Source organism: Podarcis filfolensis, assembly GCF_964270895.1.
Source record: "Podarcis filfolensis genome assembly, chromosome: 9".
NCBI lineage: Eukaryota > Metazoa > Chordata > Lepidosauria > Squamata > Lacertidae > Podarcis > Podarcis filfolensis.
In genome coordinates this window covers 50,308,080-50,330,856 of record NC_139610.1, presented here as the reverse complement: position 1 = coordinate 50,330,856, position 22,777 = coordinate 50,308,080, and the positions used below count along the sequence as shown (strand labels likewise).

Here is a 22,777-nt window from a genome sequence, read left to right as displayed (position 1 = left end):
ACATTAAAGTGAAATTTTCAGAGCTTTCTTGTTTTGATTACTTAGTTATTTAAATGATTTCTAACGCCACTGGCTTTCTACTGAAGTCATTGACTACATATATTCTTAACTGTCCCTGCTTTCCAGATAAAAGTAATGTTTCCTCTGGAATTATCAAACTTTAGTGAATAAATTATTTCAAGCAATTGTGACATCCACTAATACAGACAACTGAGAACTGACCTCCATTTTACTCCTACAATGTGTAGGAGTAAGGCACCATTTATAACCCTATGTGAATTAAGAGCTATATAGCACTTACCCAAGTTCAAGCTGTTGACATATCACTGATGCATCAGTATCATCCCAATGATTGCTGCAGATCATTCCCCATATTCCGTTCAGATAAACTTCAACTGTGCCTTCAAACTCATTTTTGCCACCTTTAAGTCTCACAGAACCTATATATTAAAAAATAATAATGATAAGCTGTGTGTCTCTGTGTTAGAATCCTTCTCATAGATGAATCATTGGCAATGTCTACAGCGACCATTTAAAAAACAACAACCCTGTATCCTACAGGAAAAACCTTCTCAATAGCATTTGCTGTATTTGGGGTCATGGCAAGTTCCTCATGGAGACAGATAGCAGAAGATTAAGGAAGAGGAGGAGGAAAAAGATGCAGTATTCATATCGCTTTGGTATTAAAGGTATCCATATCCTAGTTCCATAATGTTTTCAGTGTTTTCTCCACTGGCATTCTTTGATATATTCAGTCAAGAAACTACTTTACTTGGGTAGTGTTTGATTGGTGTTGGAATTGTATGTTTCAGGCAAATTTGTAAAAGTGTTTACTGTGTTTACCAACCTTGAAATAGTCTTTCAATGGAAATCTTCATGGAATGTATTAATATGGTGAACAAATTAGTGTTTGGCCACCCCATTTCTAAACTTGCGGCCAGGCATGCCAGAGGGTAGCGATGAGGGAGCAGAGTAACAGAGGTTACTTCCAAGTTGCATCACAGCCAGCCTGATATACTATTTCTCTACAAATGAAATGAACGGTGACAATACCATTTCTTCCTTGGAAGCTCAGTGTCTGTGTAGGCACAGAAATATCAGCTTTACAGAATTTGCAGTTCCTTTTAAAAAAGGCATTAAGACATACACACACATACCACAAAATATAGCCAGGGATGAATACCTCTCATTTAATTCCATCATGTTAAAAGGCATTAGAAAACAATCACATAGATTACATAGCTTTTTCAGTGACCCATATAATATTATACATGACACAGATGCCAGGAGTTTATTTCAGGCCAAAGAATGCATTTGTTCATACTTGACCACAACCAAACACCACTTCACAAAGCTCATGTGAATTTATGGTCTGTACTTCCTCAAGTCTAGCAATGAAATAAGAAAACACCCCCACCATTAAAACACCCCCATGGTTGAGTAGCAAAAGCAACACACGCATGGCAGATATGGAAAACTGAGAAAATAGTTTATACAAATGAGAAACTTGTTACCTTGTTCAACGAAGCTGAAGCATTTTATATATCACCATTGGGCATTTATGTAACTGTTGTAAAAGCCACTATAAATACAGGTTGCACGTTATATCCTGGGCAGAAGTGTATTGCATGTGAGCTTTGGCTAAATTTAAAGGACGTAAAGGGCTGGAGTTTATGGATTTCGTTAAAGGTCCCTTACTCTTTCCCTCTATAATTTGACCACTCTCAGCCAAATAGGATTACATTTTATACCAGCCTGAATAGCCAATATTACATACAATGAATTTATTCATTTGCTCTGCTCTTTAGCCACCAACATATTTGTCCTAATTAGAGCCACAGTCCTCAGTATAACCTTCAGCTAGGCTTAGTATTGATCTGTGGCCTGATCTCTTTTTTTCTAGAGGGACCATTGACCATTCTTCTCTACAAACAGCACATCAGGAAGGCAGGCTACTACCTTGTTCACTATGTACAGAACAGGGAAGCTGAACCCCTCCATATATTGTTGGACTACAACTCTCACCTTCTCTGATCATTGGCCATGCCAGATGAGGCTGATGAGAGCTGGAATCCAACAACATCTGAAGGATTACAGGTTCCTCATCAAAAGGAAAGGAAGATGCCACAGCACATAGTTGAGGTCAGAGAAGGAGAGATATGGATCCCATGTAATTGCGACACTAAAAATTCCTGACTGCATTATCCTAGCCCTGAGGACTTGTTTACACAATCAAGATCCATAGATTATTTCAGGTTATACTGAGATAGCTAGCCCTTAAATCCACAAGCAGTTTCAAAACATTCTAGCTACACACCCATGCAAACTATTCAGTTCAATGCAGAACATTATATGGGTTGTTTCACATGAAACACAAAATTGACCCTGGCTATGGTGCACATGAGGGTTCCCTGAGAGGACATGATAGCTGCTTTGGATGTCTTCTGGTCCTGTTACTGCTGGAACTAAATGATGAATGTCTAAAAAAGTGTGTCACCAACATGAAAAGTTTGGAAAGCTCTGGCGTAAGGGATAAAATCAAGCCCAGAGAAACCCCACATTGAAGGCTCCACCGGGCCAAACATTCTCCAAGCATCACTCCCTTGGAAATGTCCATCCATCTAGGGCTGGAACCACCACAAAGCACTGCTACTCACCCCCCCCCAACTCAGGCAGCCACTCCAGAAAGATACCATGGTTGATGGTATTGAAAGCTGCTGAGAGGTCAAGGAGAATGAACAAGGTAACATTTTCCCTGCGTCACGGCGCTGTGGGTAAAACCTCAGTGCCTAGGACTTGCCGATTGTATGGTCGGCGGTTCGAATCCCCGCAGCGGGGTGAGCTCCCGTCGTTCGGTCCCAGCTCCTGCCCACCTAGCAGTTCGAAAGCACTCTTAAGTGCAAGTAGATAAATAGGTACCGCTTTATAGTGGGAAGGTAAACGGCGTTTCCGTGTGCTGCGCTGGTGCTGGCTCGCCAGAGCAGCTTCGTCACGCTGGCCATGTGATCCGGAAGTGTCTCCGGACAGCGCTGGCCCCTGGCCTCTTAAGCGAGATGGGCGCGCAACCCTAGAGTCGGACACGACTGGCCCGTATGGGCAGGGGTACCTTTACCTTTACTATAATAAAGGGAATAGTCATTCTAGCTGCAATGTAAGGAAATTTAGTTGTGTTTAAGCCCACTAAAATCAAAAGTATTTCAGTGGGACCAGCAGATGCACTCAGTTAACAACCTGATTCTAAACATTGTTCCTTGCAATTGATTCCTATTATTTACTTTATATAACATAATAGAAGAACATGGCACCTTACATAGAATAGGCTTAACAAACCTCTAACCCAAGAGGCTTACTAAACAAATAGATACAAGAAGAAAATAATAAGGGGGAAATGGAGACAGGAGTTAACAGGTAAAGAATAATACATGTTATACAGTGGTACCTCTGCTTATGAACTTAATTCGGTCCAGAGGTCCGTTCTTAAGCTGAAACCGTTCTTATCCTGAGGTGTGCTTTCGCTAATGGGGCCTCCGGTGTGCAACTTCCGTTCACATCCTGGGGCAAAGTTTGCAGCCAGGAGCAGCTACTTCCAGGTTAGTGGAGTTTGTAACCCAAAGTGTTTGTAACCAGAGGTACCACTGTATTTCAGTTACACCATTTCAGCTGTTACAATAGGGTGTTGGGACAAGGAGTTGCTCCAAATGCTTCAAAGAATGAAAGACCTTGCTTTAAGCAGCCATGCTTTGGATTCCAATCAGTTAAGTTGCAGTGATTTCAGTGGGGATTCTGATGTGCCTTGCTCTGGACTCCACCCAAACCTTTAAACTTGAAGTCACCAAGAGTCAGTTCACGCTGTTTATATTCAGCCTGGCAATTAGAGCTCCTTTGGAATGGACCCAAGCAGAAGTATTTGATACCTCCTGTTACCCTTTAGAGAAGATTGTGTTACATTTTCCAGTGCAAGCTGGAAAGGAGAATTCAGACTAGCATGGATGAGATTTACTTGGTTAACACTTGTCACGGGCTCTGCATGAGGCAAGACCAAGCATGGAACGTAGATGAAAGAGGGCAGACAAGAAGAAACTCTCAGCTGATTCCAACCTGTTTTACTGCTGCTGAAAATCAATGTCCTTTATGCATACAATATAGCTCCATCAACCTCCCAGCGCGTGCGCGCGCACACACACACACACACAAATGAGGGTTTCTGAATTCCTATACATTTATCGCTCCTGAAATCTGAAAGTCCCAAAGCAATGTATGTATTGGCTGTGTACTTGTCTGCAATAGTTCCTTCACAGTGCTACAGCTCATTGATCAATGATCTAAGATTCCATGGAAATAAAAGACATGTAATGGCCTGTGACCTAATTGTCTCATGTGTTACTGAGCTGGAAATAATTAAAGTAGGGGAGGGGGTTAGGGGTATAATGAGAATGGCTCCCAAGGAGCCATCTCACTTTCAGAAAAAAAGTACAATACAAAGACTTCCATATTAAGTTGGCCTTCACCCTGTACTCTTTTAAATTTGTTCAACGATTTCTGGATTAGAGAAAGAATAGGGAAAAAATTCTACTTTGTTAGGTTTTTAGAAGATCAGCAAAGATTTGTTTGACAGGCCTTTGAGACCAGACCACTGAGAGCTGAGAAATAGTTTTAGATATTGCTGTTGCTTTCACGATGAGCATATTCCTGTTGTTCTATTATTTTGTTATAAAGAATCTGTACATTTCATTGTTATTTTTAACAGGCTAATGTTAGCCACTTTCATTACCAAAACTTCAATATGAGATCGGAAAGTATTTCCAAAAAGTATTAAAAAAATTCCTAGTTACATAATTGCAGATAAATAAATAGAATTATTCCTCCAGAAAGAGTCATCTATCATTCATCCAGCAACTTCTAGCTTGAATGACACTATATTCCAGAATCCATTTTGTAACAGATCTAAAATTACATGCATTTACATTCCTAGATGATCTCAAGTGGAAAACACTTACATTCTATTGTTATGTGCTGCAGGGTAAATACATGAAGGTGGAAATTCCAGGCTGCAGGAGTTATTCTTTCTTATTCTGCCCTGGCCAGTTTGCATGACACATTAGACCATAATTAAAAATAAACTATGGTTAAATGCAAACAAGCAGCATGCTGGTGCATGCTGCTGAAAAGTCCCTGCTTTGCTCCTTGCTTTGGTGCAAGACAGAGGAAACAAACAAGAAGATGGTTTCATATTACATGTAAATCAGCAATCATAGTTTGTTTCCTTCACACAGACCATGAGTGGTGAACAAACCACAATGATAATGTTCACACATAATGTGAAGTCATCCTCTGGGTTGCTTCCACCCTGCAGCGCCAAAGCATTCTAGCTCTCACATTTATACAGGATAGCTCTCACATTTATACAGGATAAACACGCCCGTAGCTCTCACATTTATACAGGATAAACACAAGCAGACACAGTCACACACGACCCATGAGCTGTCCTGTGCTGATCAGCTGAGGAGGAAGGATTACTGCTCTCTCTCCACTCATCAAATAATCAAATTGACGATGAGGTAGGGAGAAACTGATATCTCCATTAGGGCACTGGCCCCCAGTACTGTGTTCACATTATTTTCTTTCCTTTTTGCTCCCACCAAAATTGGTGGTGCCTAGGGGGAAGCAGAGCATTCAGAAAAATTTGCTTGTGGGACTGAATCCGGCCCCTCAACTGAAGGCTAGCCACCCATGCTTTAAACCATAGTTTATTTTTCATGTGATGTGTGGACCAGGCTATTATCTCCCAAGCATTCTAAGGAACAGTGTTCTCCCTTAATAGTAATCGTGTTGCAATCCATTTCTCGAAGATCGGAGGTAAGAGGTATGACCTTTGGCCTTACGACAGATTATTAATCTGTAGTATATGCATATCTGTAGCAAAGATATACCCATCACAGCTGCCAACTAGCTACTGGGCTAAGTTGAAGGTGCTGGAAATGGTGCTTAAAGCCCTAAACTGCTTGAGACCAGCATACCTAAAAGATCAACTCATCTCCAATATATTCATCCAATCCTGCAGATGCCATCTTTTGAATGGGTCCATTTCCCACAATGTCAAAATCAGATGTTTAGTGTAGCAGCACCTACCCATTAGAACTCCCTCCCATTATATATCAGACAAGTATCATCTATATGCCACTTTAGGTGCTTATTGAAGACTTTCCTCTTTCAACAAGCCTTCTAAGTAGAGATTGTTGTCCTAGTCAGTATCTGTATTGGATTTGAAATTGATCTTATTTATGCGATAGTTGTTGCTTAATTGTTTTATATGTAATTGCTTTAACCATTTTATTTATACAGTGGTACCTTGGTTTAAGAACCACTTACGGTAGTTTATGAACAACTTGGATTAAGAACGCTGCAAACCCGGAAGCAGGTGTTTTGGTTTGTGAACTTTGCCTTGGAATAAGAACGTGTTTCGCTTCCTGTTGAGTGTGTTTCATTCGTAAACTGAGTCCCCTGCTGCTATGGGAAAGCACGCCTTGGTTTAAGAACGCTTTGGTTTAAGATCAGACTTCCTGAACGAATTAAGTTTGTAAACCGAGCTACCACTGTATAATTGTTTTGTGCTTGTTTTTGTTGTATTGTACCTCACTTTAAGATGACTCACAGGAAGAGGTTCATAAATGAAATTAAATAACTAACTAACTAAATAATATAGAATATGTTCCAGTTCAAAACCACATTCTTGCTTCCTAAAGTACCCTGGGAAATACCATGTTACTCTTCAAGAATATGTTCAAGCATGGATCTATCCACATGTTTATATCAAGATGCATATGGAGAAGTGCTTCATGCTTCATGCTACAAGTCTGTTGTGGAAGGAAATGTTTACACCTAGCGTGACAGTGCTTACCACAAATAAATGTAATGCCATGGAACACAGCCAGACTGACGAAACATACAGCTGGTTTGCTCCTGATGGACTCTGAATAGTCTTGAAGAACTGGCTCACAAAGAAGCTGATGAAAAAGGCTCCATATGGAAATAAGCCTCAAGATGACTGTAGCAGTTATTTGTTCCAGTAGCTACCAAGGAACACTGTAATGTAAAAGAACTCATTTCCAACCCTCTCTCAGTGCCTCCCACTGAGATCCTCCCTCTGACATCAACCGGCATCTTTTTGGATAAGAAGCAACAAGCAAGTCTCAGCAAGCAGCTATGTCCTTGTTCTTCTCTGATGCTCTAAGTCCAAAAAGAAACCGGGTGCTGCGAGAGGAAAGATGAGTGAGCCTAGCTATCAGAACTACTAGCTACAACAGTCACTCAGAAGCTTCTTACTAACTAAATGGAGCTTCATTTGTGGGTTTCTGTGTGACATGGGGCATGATCTAGCAAAACAAGAGTATGCAGTGGGTGCTGCAAGTGATATATAAGAACAGCACTACTGGATCAGGCCAGTAGCCTATGTAGTACAGCAACTTGTTCTCACAGTGACAAACCAGATGCCCACAAGCCATTCCTGAGGACAACAACACTCTCCTCTCGAGCAGTTTCCAGGAACTGGTATATAGAATGATACTGCCTCTGACTGTGAGGGCATGTGGAGGAACACTCCTAGACAGGTTCAGGAGATTTGGCTGCAACATATGAGCCTGGCCAACATACCTTCCCCACCTTTCTGTACTGATCTGTCAACAACAAAGTCAAACCAAGGTATGAGGGCAGGGCTGTGAATCTTACCTTGGATTTTACTTGTGGAGTGCAAGAGATTGGCCACCTCTGCTCTAAAGTAAGCTGTAGCATGGAAATGTGGTTGCTGGTGACTGCAAGCTAAATTGCCCAGCCGTATCAACAAATCTCTCTCATCTTTGGTATCTCAAAAACTTTGTAAATGATTATGCTGAAGAAAGGCAAGGAGAACTTCAAATGACGTGGCATCTGTCAGATATATGAACAGTATATTATTACTAAAATAATAACAGTTTAACCTTAGTGGTGATGAAACCACATATATCAGTACATCTGTTGCACTATTTCTGATACAGTAGATTCTTTTTATTAATATAATTTTTCACCCCATCGCCTGCTTATGAAACTACCTGGGAGACTTGTTGAAAATGAGATCCAACTTAGTTTGACATTTACTACAGTCAATACATTATACATCCAAAGGATTTGTATATTAATAGACTTCACTACAAAAATTACATTTTCTTTAAAAATGGATAAATTTAGACACAGTCTCATAATTATTTTGAAAAATGAAGGTACACCTGTATATATGGAAGACATCATAGCTCCTGTATGTGATACAAATGAATAACCCTGCTGGATCACAAATTATGCAGCTGAGTTTCCCACATTTGGAGAAATCACTGGGATTAACAAATTTAAGGGGTTATCTACACTTACCTTTGCCGCCGCCCCACTCTTTCCAGGCACAGGTCCACACTTAAAAGGCCTGTGTCCAAACATTTCATTTCATTGCCCTGGAGCTTTCCCCATGAAAACCTACCCTTTAGCACTCAATCGGAACAAGCATCAATTCAGGTTTTCCGTGGGTTGCAGTTTGGTCCACTGAGCTTTAAAGAGCAAGTTTTCATGGGGACTGCTCCACAGCAAAAAAGAAAAGGGGGTGGGGGAGCTGCTTGGACATGCAGCCTTAAAGCATGGACCCTGCCCGGAAAGGGTGGAGGAAAGGTTAGTTTGGATAAGCCCTTACTTAGAGTGCAGTGGATGAGCCTCACCTTGGGAAAACCACATTTGTGATCATGATTTGTCCCTTGCCAGGTACCGTAATTATGCTGTCCTCAATGCCAACTGTCAGAAACCATAGGAGGGAAGAGTTCTCTTGCGCTTGGGTTCTGTTGGCAGACTTCTCACGGGGCCAGCTAGATGCCTATGGGTACAAGATGCCAGACTAGATAGGCCACTGGCCTGCTGTAGCAGGTCCTACTTATGTACTTACGTGTTGTTACACCCTCTTTAGTGTGGACCCATAAAACAATTAAAGGGAGTGGAGAAAGAGAGAAGAAAGGCAGGGCTAACAAAAGAACCTTTTCATTTATCCTTTTATTTTTTTTTCCAGTCTGCACATTACCCTATGCTGAATCGTTTTTGGTTCAAGATCTGCAGGGTTAAGATGGATCCATGTTAGAGCTGTAAGTAGTGCTTACAACTAAGATGAGCATTTGGATGTGCGTCTAGAGTGCACACCCCCTTGAAAGCAATGTTGTGCAGATGAACAAAAAGATTCCTGCTTCAGCAGAGGAGCTCAAACTGGTTGTCAATGCAGAGAAGGAAAACCTGGCCCGTTGGGTGTAAATTCCTTCCCACTTTTCAGGCATACAAACTGCAAGGTTGGAGTCAGCCTTCCAGTTTAAATAATTCTGGAAGAAATTGGCTTGGAAAACACACAGATCACCTTTCCACTGGCACTTTAAACAACAGGAGACATTCTGTCATACACTTGAAGTTTACATGATCTGATTCCTGGGGGGACATTGGAGTCAGAGAGTGCTTGCCCTGTGGAATCAGGCCGGGGGGACATTGGAGTCAGAGAGTGCTTGCCCTGTGGAATCAGGCCGACCCCTTGTTCCCTAACAACTTAAGTTTAATGTGCATAAGCAGCCTTCACTGTGTCCACCTGGGAGGCTTACTTTCTCCAAACCTTTTGGCAAATTCTCCTCAGTATGCTAGACTGCTGTCCAGCCCTCCCCCTCTCCCAGCTTTAGGGTACTTACAGGGCATCACTACATGGCATTGTCTGAAGGGACATGATGCAGCAACCTAGCCAAATCTGGCTCTGGTCAGTGTCTCAGTGGGAGATCACCTGAGAACCCTATTTGCATTAGCTTGGGTTCTACAATGGAAAGGTAAGTTATAAATGAAATAATAATCCATGTAAAAGTGAAGGGGATAGCTGGTAGCAGTCCATTTGCATAAACACAAGTAACTAAGACTGAAACCCTATTCACACTTACATTGGCTTAAGTCCCATTGGACTTACTTCCACATAAACATGTGTGGAATTGTACTGTAAAAAAGAATACCAACCAACACACATATTTCACACATTACCAGTACACAATATGCTGCCCGCCCCCCCCCCCAAGATCACAACTAACTACTGTATGCTGCAATCAGTCAAAATAAATTACAGTAAATAATTCATTAGTCATGCAATCTAGTTGTAGGGTTTGGTGCTTTTTTTTGCAAAAACTCACTAGCTAACACATACATCATGGCTGAGAGCTTAAGCAAGATATTGAAACAAATACAAGAAGTAAAAGTGAAGTAAAAGGTAAAGGTACCCCTGCCCATACGGGCCAGTCATGTCCGACTCTAGGGTTGTGCGCCCATCTCACTTAAGAGGCCGGGGGCCAGCGCTGTCCGCAGACACTTCCGGGTCACGTGGCCAGCGTGACAAGCTGCATCTGGCGAGCCAGCGCAGCACACGGAAACGCCGTTTACCTTCCCGCTAGTAAGCGGTCCCTATTTATCTACTTGCACCCGGGGTGCTTTCGAACTGCTAGGTTGGCAGGCGCTGGGACCGAGCAACGGGAGCGCACCCCGCCGCGGGGATTCGAACCGCCGACCTGACGATCGGCAAGTCCTAGGCGCTGAGGTTTTACCCACAGCGCCACCCGCGTCCCTAAAAGTGAAGTAGTCAACAGTAAACATACCACTAGGGTATTGTATAACAAATGGCATCTTCAAAGCAGTTTTGTAAATCACATAGAGACTATTAATATTAGGTGATTAATAAGTTTAATATTGTAATGAAAAGTCGTAAATGAAGGCACACAACCCAACAGTCAATACACATCAATTAGTACAGGCAACATGTACATGAGCCAAACTTAAAGCATGTCATCAGAGGACACATAAATTCCAGTAGCCAATGCACAAAACACCACAGCAGGTATCCTCCCAACCCTGGGGCAACCAATATGCCTACATCCAACAGTCACAATTTGAATTATCTCCAAGCTGCCTTAAAGGTTCATTTTTTAATTCAAAGGTGGGATATAAATGTTTAAATAAATGCATACTGCAGGCCATACACACAAATCTCACAACACAAATCCATGCCCCCCCCCCCCAAACACAGGAACTTTCAGTCTCCAGACATAATTTTTAAAAACAATATACATTCGAATGTATTCATCTGAATGCATTTCACCAGCCATTTAGAAATCCACATATCATTCAGAAAGAAACAATGCATTCTAATAGACTTTCAGCATTCGTCTTTAGCATCTCTCTCTCATACATAAATCGCAACAGCTGACACACATACACAACACTACACAGAACATGCTGGAATATTAACAGTTTCAAAAATCAACCAACACGTACTTCCCAACAACTAACAAGGGCAACAAGCACACAGAGACCTCAGCATCCAAGCAACCAACTTGCCTAACCAACTCAGCCCTTCTTCCAGAATTAACCTTGTCCCATTAGAGCAAGCTAATGAATACCAGCTCAGCAGTGCCCACCTGAGCAATTGTTCTCATAGCCTGAAGGATGCAGGGCTATGCTTGGTAGCCAGAGAGCATCCACCACAACAGACTCACAAACTTCCAAAGTTCCACAGGGATGAAAAAAGGGGTAGTCTTGTAGACTTGTAACAACCCTATTCTCACATCAAAGATTATCACACAAAAGTTTACTACCCCACACTTTATGGCTTCACTATGCAGGTTTTGAACAATTTAAATAGCAGCAGCTGTGATGGTTGTGCGTTGTTGTTCTCCTAACTATTGAGATTGGGGCAGATGTATAGAGAGGAAATCTACCTATTCCCCCACTGATGTCGTTGGGAGAAAAACCACTGCTCTGAGTCTGCAACTTGCTTTGGGCCAGAGGTGAGGAACCTCTCCTGCTCTTTCTGGAGCCCAACATCCATTTGTGCCAGTCAAGATTGCTATTGGTCAGGGATGATGACAACTGCAGTCCAGCAACATCTGGAGGCCTGCAGGATCCCCACCCTGGCTTGGGAGGGGGAATCCCACATTGGTGCCAATGGGAATCCCCACCCCAATTCAAATATTAGCTTTGAAGGAAGGTGGGTTTCTCTTCCCCCTCCTCACTCTGGCTACTTCCTTGCCTGCTGTTGAGTGCCCTTCTACACCTCGAGATCCTTCCCCTCCATCATTTAATACTGTATCTAGTTTGGCCCTAAGTCCTGGAAACAAGGAAGAGACAGTTGCAGTGATTGTATCAAACAGAAGGAGCCACTTGACTGTCTGGTTATAGGGAAATCAGAGGCAGTGTGGCTTAGGGGTTAGTGCCAGATAAGGACCCCAGAAATCTGGGTTTGAATCCCCGTTGTCCTTGGGACAGCTTGGGACAGTAGCAGTTTCTCAGCCTAACTTATCTCCCAGGAATGTTGTGGAGGAGGAGGGGGAGAATCATGTATACCACCTGGAGCTCCTTTAAGTACTTACCTGTATTTAATCAGCATCATCATCAATGCACAATTACACTCCAAAAACGGGCGGGGGGGAGAGAAATAGACGCAGGGGGAGGTAGCAGAATACAAAAGCAAATAGGTCCTTTGTTGGAGGGACCCTTCTCGCTCTCCCTCCTGTCACCTGCCCCCCCCCCCCCGCCTTCCTCTTCCTCACCTTGCCTGCAGTCACAGTAGCCCCAGTCGACCCTGCCGCGGCTGTTCCTGAAGAAGCACCAGGGCCTGCTCCTGCCGTCGGGGTTCCTGCAGAAGTTGCGCTGCCCTCGCAGCCCTCTGCCCTGAGGCGTCTTCTCCAGGAAGGTGGGCACGTCCGCCCAGGGCAGGCACTCGGCGCCGGACTCGGTGACGTTGACGAAGCGCCCGCCGCCTCGCGGGCAGCCGCCGGCGGGCTGGTGGTGCTGGAGCGGCAGAGGCGGCGGCGGCGGCGGGGAGCGCGCCTGAGGCGGCCGGTGGGCAGAGCCCCGCGGGGCGAAAGGGAGAGGCGAGCGAGCCGGCTCCGAAGCGCCCGGCTCAGCGAGCGTCGCCAGAGCCGCCACCGCCAGGAAGAGGCGCGCGAATGTCATGGTGCCAGTCGCGCTCGCTTTGGTCCATCGCCCCTCGGCTCTCGCGCCCTGGCTGAGGGGAAGGAGAGGGCGGGGCCGCGCGGCGTCCCACTAATCCTCCCCCACCCCCCGGCGGGGGAGCGCGCGACTCCTTCCCCCCGCCCCGCACGCTCCCCGGCGCCCCGGCCCGGCCTCAGAGCAAGCTGCCCTCGTCCACCCAAGGACATCGACGACGGCGTTGTTGATAATAATAATAATAATAATAATAATAATAATAATAATAATAATAATTAATTAGTTGCTTTTTAAGGTATTGGATTTAGACATAGTCGGAGTAAACCCACGGAAAGCAGTGAGACTTAAGTTAGTCGTGACTAACTTGATTTCAGGGGTTCTCCTCTGCGCCTGACTAAATCTGGATCCAACCCATCATCATCTGTATCTTCCCCTTTGGCATCCAAACGTAGCCATAGAGGGAACCCACGGGAATCAATAAGCCTTGCTGGTCGGGATTCAATTATCCCACTTGGCTTCAAGGGGGTCTCGTTCAAGTCTGGATCCAACCATCGTCTCGCCGTCGCTGTTCATATTTTGAATCCAGACTTCCGTCATCCTCGGGGTAAATCCGCGGAAATCAATGGGGCTTAAGTAAGTCATAACAAACCCATTGATTTCCAGGGGGGTCTCCTCTGAGAATGAGGAAGGCTCGATCCAAGCCATTCGCATCGCCATCTGTGTAACGTGCGAGCTGCAGCTCAGCCCTGGCTCGTCACAGCGCGACTCGCGGCGTGTTTACTCAAACGTCAGCGCCACTGAGTCCAAGGGAATGCGCTCCCTGGTAAAGTGCGCTTAGGAGTTGCAACTCTTTCCCACATGGGAATGTTCTTTGCCGCCCACGACGACGCCCCTTCCCAGTCCCAGTTTGGGAGATTCACATATGCCTTTCACAGCTATACCAGCATCTGCAGAAATGCCACTGGTCAAGCGTTTCCCCCTCCTATGCTGGCAGGAAAGCCGCACCATTTGCATCTCTGCCTGTCCGGGAACTATTCAGGATCCTTTCTGGAGGCTGGGCGAGCTGACAAGCCCATCTTCGGAGATGGATCGTCTTCCCAAAAAAGTCAGGCACATATGGAGAAGGGGGCTGTGATGATTACTGAAGGAGTGCAAGCGCTTTGCACGTGCACAAGAGACGGAGTACAGGACTGTATTCAGAGAGCCCTGATGTTGCCGGGCGAGGGAAACTAAGCCCTCGAGGCTCTTCTGGTTCCAGCTGAACCCTGAAAAATCACCAGGGCGCAGAGACCCGGAAGCGCAAAGAGATGAGAAGGGCAAACTCAGGCTGCGGGCAGAGCTGGAGAACAGCGGAGAAGCTCACAGTCTCCATCTGGGACAAGGCACTCAAAGTCGGGTGGGAAGATCTCGGCCACCCGGAGAGATTTCCGCGAGCCTGCCAAGGAATCGGGGCGCACCATGGCCCGCTGCGATCCGTCGCAAAAGCATCGATACCAACCAGAAAGAAGAGCGAGGCGAGAGGCATCTGTTGGCAGTCGCGTCACCCTTACGCGGGGAAAAGTTAGGCAGGATAAGGCAAACGGGAGAGCCCCCCCCCCCCATGGACCAGAATTGAGAGAAACTGGGAAAATTTATTAGTGGAGGCGGCAAGTAGGGCCGCCGGTTTCCTTTCTATCCTTTTGCGCAAAACCAACTTGCCCTGCGCCCAAATCCGCTAAACCGGCGCACGTGACGCACGCTCCGTTACCTCCTGTCCTGCTTTGGAATGCGGGAATCCTGGCGCGCGCCTGCGCGTCGTGCGCAAAACATCCCAGGAGTCAAGTTGGTTTAAGCAGAGGAGGGGGAGTGTTTGCTCGCCTTTCCCTTTCTGTGCCTCGTGCCAGTTCCCTGAGATGTGCCAGTTTCCCAGTGACGCTCTCTTGAGCTTGTTGAAGAACGGCCTGGCCACGCTAGGAGGGTGTCCTGACCAAGTCTATGGGACCACACCACTGAAAACTGCTGACCACTCGGGAATCCGAGGGGCTGTCGAGTAAGAGTGGGCCAGCCTCCTTAGTTATTATTTAGACTAACTTGCATTAAATTCACCAGAAAACCAACTGAAAGAGTTAGAAATAAAAATTCCAGGAACATTTATTTTCTATCACATGATTATAGATGGGCAGATTCACGGACTACAGCAGGTTCTAAAACACCTGCCACATATGTAAAAGGTAAAGGGGACCCCTGACCATTAGGTCCAGTCGTGGCCGACTCTGGGGTTGCGGTGCTCATCTAGTTTTATTGGCCAAGGGAGCCAGTGTACAGCTTCCAGGTCATGTGGCCAGCATGACTAAGCCGCCTCTGGCGAACCAGAGCAGCGCACGGAAACGCCGTTTACCTTCCTGCCGGAGCGGTACCTATTTATCTACCTGCACTTTGACATGCTTTTGAACTGCTAGGTTGGCAGGAGCAGGGACCAAACAATGGGAGCTCACCCCGTCGCAGGGATTCGAACCGCCGACCTTCTGATCAGCAAGTCCTAGGCTCTGTGGTTTAGACCACAGCACTACCCACGTCCCACATATGTATAGACATACATATACATGCACCTGTTCTTTGGTTCTTTGGTTCACCTCATATCCTAAGTACTGGAAGCTGAATGGTGGTTTACGCAGAGCCACAATTTTATGTATAATGTTTAGCAGCTCAAATAAGGGGTGCAGTGGGGTGTCTGCCTTCTACTTGGGTTATAATTCCACCCCTGGTCAGACACATTAGATGGGAAATCCATTGGTGTTAGCAGAAACTGTAAAGTATTTAGGATCACAGCATAAAAAGTTTTAGTCCCCCAAGCCACTTGCTCCACAGTAAATAAACAAAGACCCACTGGAGTTAATACGATTACACCATACAAAGCAGTTTCATGGTTTGTCTTTGTAATGTAATTCATTCCCATTCATACCTATGTCATTCAGTTTCTCTCTCCCTTTTTTTCATAGGCAATTCCAGATGCTTGCCTAGCTTTCAATTGCCCTGTTGTTTTTATGCCATTCTGTTTCATCTATGGGTGTGTTCCCCACATTCCAAGATTCTTACTTCAGATTCCACAAGGCCTGACGATGCCTGGATCCAGGACAACTCTACCATGTGCTCATCTCCATTTACTATATTAGAAGTTACAGATAGGTAGCCGTGTTGGTCTGCCATAGTCAAAACAAAAAAAAATTTTTTCCTTCCAGTAGCACCTTAAAGACCAACTAAGTTAGTTCTTGGTATGAGCTTTCGTGTGCATGCACACTTCTTCAGATACACATGTATCTGAAGTGTATCTGAGTGTATCTGAAGAAGTGTGCATGCACACGAAAGCTCATACCAAGAACTAACTTAGTTGGTCTTTAAGGTGCTACTGGAAGGAAAAATTTTTTTTTTGTTTTTACTATATTAGAGAAGCTTTAAATGTGCCCTTTTAACTGCTTTATAAAGTTAGGCATTCACATTAAGCTTTCACAGCTGGCTTCTGTTCCTTCGTAGGAAGTGGCTTCAACCCAATTACTATCTATGACTAAATCCCATTGAAATCAATTGAATGTTAGTTGTTTCAGTGGGATTTACAGCACAATCATTTATGTTAAATGGCACATACTCCAAAGTAGTGCATGCATAGGATTGCAGCCTTACAGCAGAAGCCTATACATGTTTACTTAAAAGTAAGTGCCACTTTGTTCAATGGGGCATACTCCCTGGTAATTGTACATTGAATTTAGAGTCATGACTAACTTTTTCAAATTTTGAGTATGAATGTATCAATTGTTTTCCTTGCCTCTAGAGCTGATTTGAATTTTTTAGCACCAACATGCCTTGCAAATGAACTTTTTAAAGTATCCCACTGCAACTAACTAAATTGCTTCAGCCCCCCAAAATTATAGGGTGTACAACAATATTCAGCTTTGTGCAAATTTGTTTCCCATAAACATATCCAGATTTGTGGAGAACCCAGATTCACAGGCCAGCAATTTTTAGTTTCATTTGACCTGGCTGTATGCCATCACTGTTTATAATGGAGATAAACTGCAAGCAGCCAACAGTTACTGCTTTCCTTCCAAGGTTAATGGTGCAGTTCAGTAACCTTAGTTTCTCTGAACTCAATGGTCCTACAGGTGTTCTCCTTCTTAGATGGTCATGTATAATAATTCAAAATGTGCTGAGTTTTGTGGCTTTCCTGTTCATTCATCTGAATGGACCCCTGGACCTCTGCCCTGATAGCACCATTGACCAAGGTTTCATCTGAAAAGAAAAAGCTAAAATATTCTGCAGAAGTACCGCTGTGGGAAAAAAAAACCTACAACTTGCAGGCCTCTAGCTTCTTGCTTGATGCATCTAATTTGAAAATAAACAGAGTTGTGTGTGACTATGCAGAAAGTATCCCTGCAGTTCTTGTCCCATCATTTCCATCACAGGATCATATGAATTTAGTGTGTTCATTTTAGGAGTTGTTGTTTTTTAAATCCTTTGTATAAACAGGCTAAAATTAAACTTAGGTCAGGCAGCACTCTTCTCTTTTCTGGGAAATATTTGTATATTTATAATAAAGCTAATGTGTCGTACACACATAAATACACATAAACATGTAGGCATACACCACACTCACATAGAGGCAATGGATTTCTCTATCTCAGTGCTGAGCTGAGCAATTTCCTAGTGCTGCAATGGGTTCTACTTTTCTAAGGTGCCCCTTGTAAAGTGGAGAAGAGGTGCCTGATTTTGTCACAGACTGGTGGGCCACCAGCAAACTAGATGCAGCCTGCATGGGCCATAGGTTCTTCAACCTTGATAAATATGTTAAAAACATGAGTGGGGCAGAAAGGATTGAACCATGCAGGATCAAAAGGGTTACATTCCACCTACCTCTCTTTCAACAGAGGTCATCCCTCAGAACAATCAAGGCTGCATCAGACTGAAATGGATCTTGCATCTGAACTAGGGGTATCCAACAAGGTGTCTCTCAGACGTCATGGACAACTCCCATAATTCTGGACCAATGGCCATGCTGGTTGTGGCGTTGCAAGTTCAAGTCCAAAATATCTAGAGGGCACCATGTTAGCTTCCCCTGATCTAGATAATTAAGGACATCCAAGAGAAAATGGAGTTGGACAACAGCCACTCATTTGGACAGGTTGCCCACACTAGTGAGCAAATCTCATGGAATACAGTGGGACTTAGTTCCAAGTAAACATTCATAGAATTGCAGTCCAAGTGAATGATGGAAAGTAACATGATCATAACATTAGCAAGAGGAAGTATTAAAAGCTTTTCAGTAAATTATTTATTTGGGAAACTTTTAAAAAATATTTTATTAAACACAGATTGGCATGATCCCCTCACAAAAGAACTTTATATTAGAGCTAAGCATGGTGGGGTCTCTTGGGGCACTGCAAATAGCAGTTTCCTCTAATGTAAAGTTCAATTCTTTTATAATCGAAATGTTCTTTTACGTAGAATAAAGAAAACCACTGTTTGCTTCATTACATTACTGAGTCTAAGCTAAAAGGATAGTTGAAGACTTTACCATGCATTGAAACACATTGACAATTCTTTTATTAATGAGAAATTTAGAGTAAGTAATAGACACATTAGAAAATAATTGCTGAAAAGATCTGCTAATTATATATTCTGGGCAACATTCCAGAACGTCAAGAATGTAATTTGTCGCTCACCAAGAATATAATTTGGTGTTCAATAAGGATTGCAACAATGCGTGAAGACAAAAGATTTGCTTTTTAAGAGCCAAGACAAAGAAACTCTACTAATAATAATAGATTTGAGTAGTATTCAAGGAGCTCTGTCTCCCACAGATACCAGTGAAATCCACATATTCAGCAAATAGTGCAAGCCTATATTTCAGATCTTCTGACTGAGAAGCTATACTATTTTCACGTTGGGATTTTGCCTGGGCAATAATCTGTCTTGTCCTATTCTCTGGCTCTGACCTTCAGACGTGGTTCCCACTCCTGCCTGATGCCTGCCTGTGGTTCAGCTCTGACACAGATGCAATTATGTAAAAAGAAAGCACGTTGAAAATGGCACGATGGCAACAGCTCATTCCCAGATTATCTGTTTACTGAATGTTCATTCTGATTTGTCTGCAGGGAAGGATGTCATTGCCTCATGCAATTGTTATCTCACACTTTCCAGTGCATTTCCCTGTCACTTTCCTAACTTCAGATAGTCCTATGTTTTTGAAGAAACAGGTCTGTTGCTCCAGAGTGCCAAATCCACTTTTATTGAGCAACGTATATTTGCCAGTGTGCAACTGAATCCCACCCAGAAACAGTTTGGAAGCACCCTTGGATTCAAAGGGTTCACACTGACTCATTCATTCAATCAATCAATCACACCTGCACCATGCATTTAAAGCACAAGCCTTCCCACAAAGGATCCTGGGAACTGTAGTTTGTTAAGGGTGCTTGGAAATATAACTCTGTGAGGAGTAAACTACAGTTCCCAGGAGTCTTTGGGGGAAGCCTTATGCTTTAAGTGTACTTTAAATACCGGTATATGGCATGGATGATCCCTACCAATACCCCTTTTTGCTAGAAAAAAATGATGGGAACTGCTGCAGTCTGGAGATGGGGCTCACCTAGTCCTCTCCATTGTGGTGTCTGCCATGTAGAACGCTGATATTAAAAAGGTAAAGGTAAAGGACCCCTGACAGTTAAGTTCAGTCGCGAACAACTCTGGGGTTGTAGCTCACATCTTGCTTTACTGGATGAGGGAGCCGATGTTTGTCCACAGACAGTTTTTCTGGGTCATGTGGCCAGCATGACTAAGCCGCTTCTGGCGAAACCAGAGCAGCGCACGGAAACGCCGTTTACCTTCCCGCCGGAGTGGTACCTATTATCTACTTGCCCTTTGACGTGCTTTTGAACTGCTAGGTTGGCAGGAGCAGGGACCGAACAACAGGAGCTCACCCCGTCGCAGGGATTCAAACCGCCGACCTTCTGATTGGCAAGCCCTAGACTCTGTGGTTTGGACCACAGCGCCACCCATGTCCCTATGCTGAGATTAGGCAAGCACAAACTCAAGGGTGTTTATGCTACCAAATGAAGACATACTTGTTCCCCCAGGCTTGCCCTGACTTTTATTATTATTATTACTGGTCACTGTGATAGTTTTAGTGAATTTATTATTGTTGCTGTTGTTAGATTCATTATGTTTTATTACTGTATGAAGCATTTTGGTATTTCTGTAAATGCAAAGCAGTGTAGAAATACTTAAATGAATGAATAACTGGAACCTTTTTCACCTCTGGTATTTTTTTAAAAAAATGAAATACCAACTCCTTGTTAGCAATAGTGATACTAAGGTATTTCTGATATTTCCTGCAGGAATTTTTAAGGCATCTTTTAGGAAACCTGATAGCAATTTAGATACAAAATGTAAAAGGGGGATTAAATATCTCCCAGGGCACTGCAACAGCCCGGAGGAATATAAGAATTAATTTAGCAGTAATCTGTGCCTGGATATGAAATGGCTTCTCGGATATTCTATTAATCATGGTTTTGTCAAGTTACTATATTACCGAGGTCAAGAAAGACTATACATTGGTTCTAAAAAATGTATTTGAGTATTCAGGCGCAACTATTTGAAACATAGTCTCTTTCCTGTGAGCCGTAACATAAGTAAGTCAATACAAATCAGTAGTGGGCAAACAAGATCGTATATATTAATAAGTAATAACAAAGAGCAATGTGGAAAATATTTCTATCCAAGCGCAGACAAGAGACATAAACGTGTGTCCAAAATGAACTTTGAAAAGAATGAATTTTGTTAAAGACTGTATCAGAAGAAGAAGAAGAAGTAGTGTTTGGATTTGATATCCCGCTTTATCACTACCCTCAGGAGTCTCAAAGCGGCTAACATTCTCCTTTCCCTTCTTCCCCCACAACAAACACTCTGTGAGGTGAGTGGGGCTGAGAGACTTCAAAGAAGTGTGACTGGCCCAAGGTCACCCAGCAGCTGCATGTGGAGGAGCGGAGACGCGAACCCGGTTCACCAGATTACGAGTCCACCGCTTTTAACCACTACACCACGCTGGCTCTCTGATTCACTATGGCTACTACATTCTGCTAAATTAAATGCCTTGTTATTGCCTGTAGGAACGCACTTCAAGTCCTTCAGAGCCATTCAAAGAGCAGAGGATCCAGAGGACTTTGAAAGTGCAAATGGAGCTGGGAACCTCTGCATTGTTTCATCAGCACCTGTGCTGGATATATGTGGAACCTCCATCACATGTTATGTCCATATCTGAGGAGGTGGTAAGAGCAGGGCCTGAACTCAAAACATCTGAGTACAGGGCAATCCTTTCATGGAGGTTGCTTCTACTTCAAACAAGTAGTGGGCCTGAACTCAAGAGAACGCATAAAGGTGTCATCCCATGTTAAATGTGAGGGTTTTTAAAAGTTATTTTTAGAAACAGTTATTATGCCTGAAGCTGGCAAGACAATAAAAATAAAAAATAAAACAGCCTCTCACTTTCCAACCTGGCTTGTTCAAACTGTCAAGGCATCAGCTGCAGGCTGGTGGATCTGCTGTTCCATGTTTCTGCTGTTTATGGATTGTTCATCAAGAAGAAGAATCTCCTTATATAGACCATCCTTGAAGGTGTCCTGCAATTACAGATACGTTAAAAACTGTGATGTGGCGGGGGAATCCATCTTGTTCTGACTGATTTGAGCTATGTCAGCTAAGTCAAATTAGTGCTTAACATTTCTCCAGATTAAATACTGAGTATCGAAACTACAGATCCTGCATAGACAAATAACTCAAAAGATTTTTATGAAACATGGCAATTTGAACTTGCTGGCTACAAATGGGGATGCAAAGGAAAATAAGGCTTAATGAAAAGCATATTTATAGATTTTTAAGGAAAGGGTTATGGCAGCTGCATTCTATAAGCGTTAGCAATGGTGTTGACAGATCCCATTGTCTTAAAAGCACATTGAAAGGACATTGCGTTCCCCAAGGAATCCTGGGAACTGTAGCCCTGAGAGGTATAAACTACAGTTCCCAGGATTCTTTGCAGGAAACCACATGCTTTGAATGTATGGAGTGGATATTTGCAGTTTTCTATTTGAGGAGAACCTTAAAACTATTTGAATCACTTTCTTTTAGGGGCTATTGCCTCCTCCTCATATATCTTTCATTTACAGTTTTCAAAACTGTTACCAAAAATTATAGCAATTAAAATTCATCTCAAACAGCAGACAAAATATATTAACAACTTTTAGTATTTAGAAGTAACTATATAGACTTGCCTTTTTATTTATTGCATGCCCATTTGTGGCATTTTCTAAGGAACCTTCGGAGAAGGGGTAGCAGATGCCTACAAGCTATGACTCCTTCTAGACTTTCCCTCAACCAAGAGATCTTGGGTTGTGATAACCAACTTGCCCTCCCACTTTGTGATGCTGTTGCTAAACACCAGGTCTGTGTACAGTAAAACCTCTCTCATCCATGATACTGCTTTTAAGGAACACCTCACAAATGAGGAAGACACCCTGGTGTTTATTATAGAATGGGAGGGATCTGGGTCAGAGAGGAAGAGCAGGGATTTTTGAGTACTGCCTAACAATCTCCCTGACTGAGCTGGTGGTGATGGTGTCGAGAATGGTGCTCTAACTTTATCATCCATGTGGGGTCCAACTTATCTGGTCTGACACATACTATCAGTTGCTACACCTGGAGCTGGCTATTCTTTTTATACGCTCGCTTGCTGTAG

At 43.6% G+C, this 22,777-nt stretch overlaps 1 protein-coding gene across 2 annotated transcripts in view; it reads right to left on the bottom strand.

The window, feature by feature from the left end:
* The window catches only part of PRSS12 (serine protease 12), a 57,648-nt gene extending 36,010 nt beyond the window's left edge, over positions 1–21,638 (bottom strand). Inside the window, exons 1-2 of one of the 2 annotated variants that reach the window (XM_083571219.1) lie at positions 21,532–21,638; positions 302–440 (exon numbers count right to left, since the gene is read on the bottom strand). In XM_083571219.1, the coding sequence (XP_083427345.1) occupies positions 302–366 (65 nt within the window). In that variant the 5' untranslated portion in view covers positions 367–440; positions 21,532–21,638. Of the gene's footprint in view, positions 1–301; positions 441–12,620; positions 13,240–21,531 lie in introns of those variants that run through there. The other variant, XM_083571218.1, reaches the window with a different exon arrangement.
* Between the last annotated feature and the right edge of the window lie 1,139 nt (positions 21,639–22,777).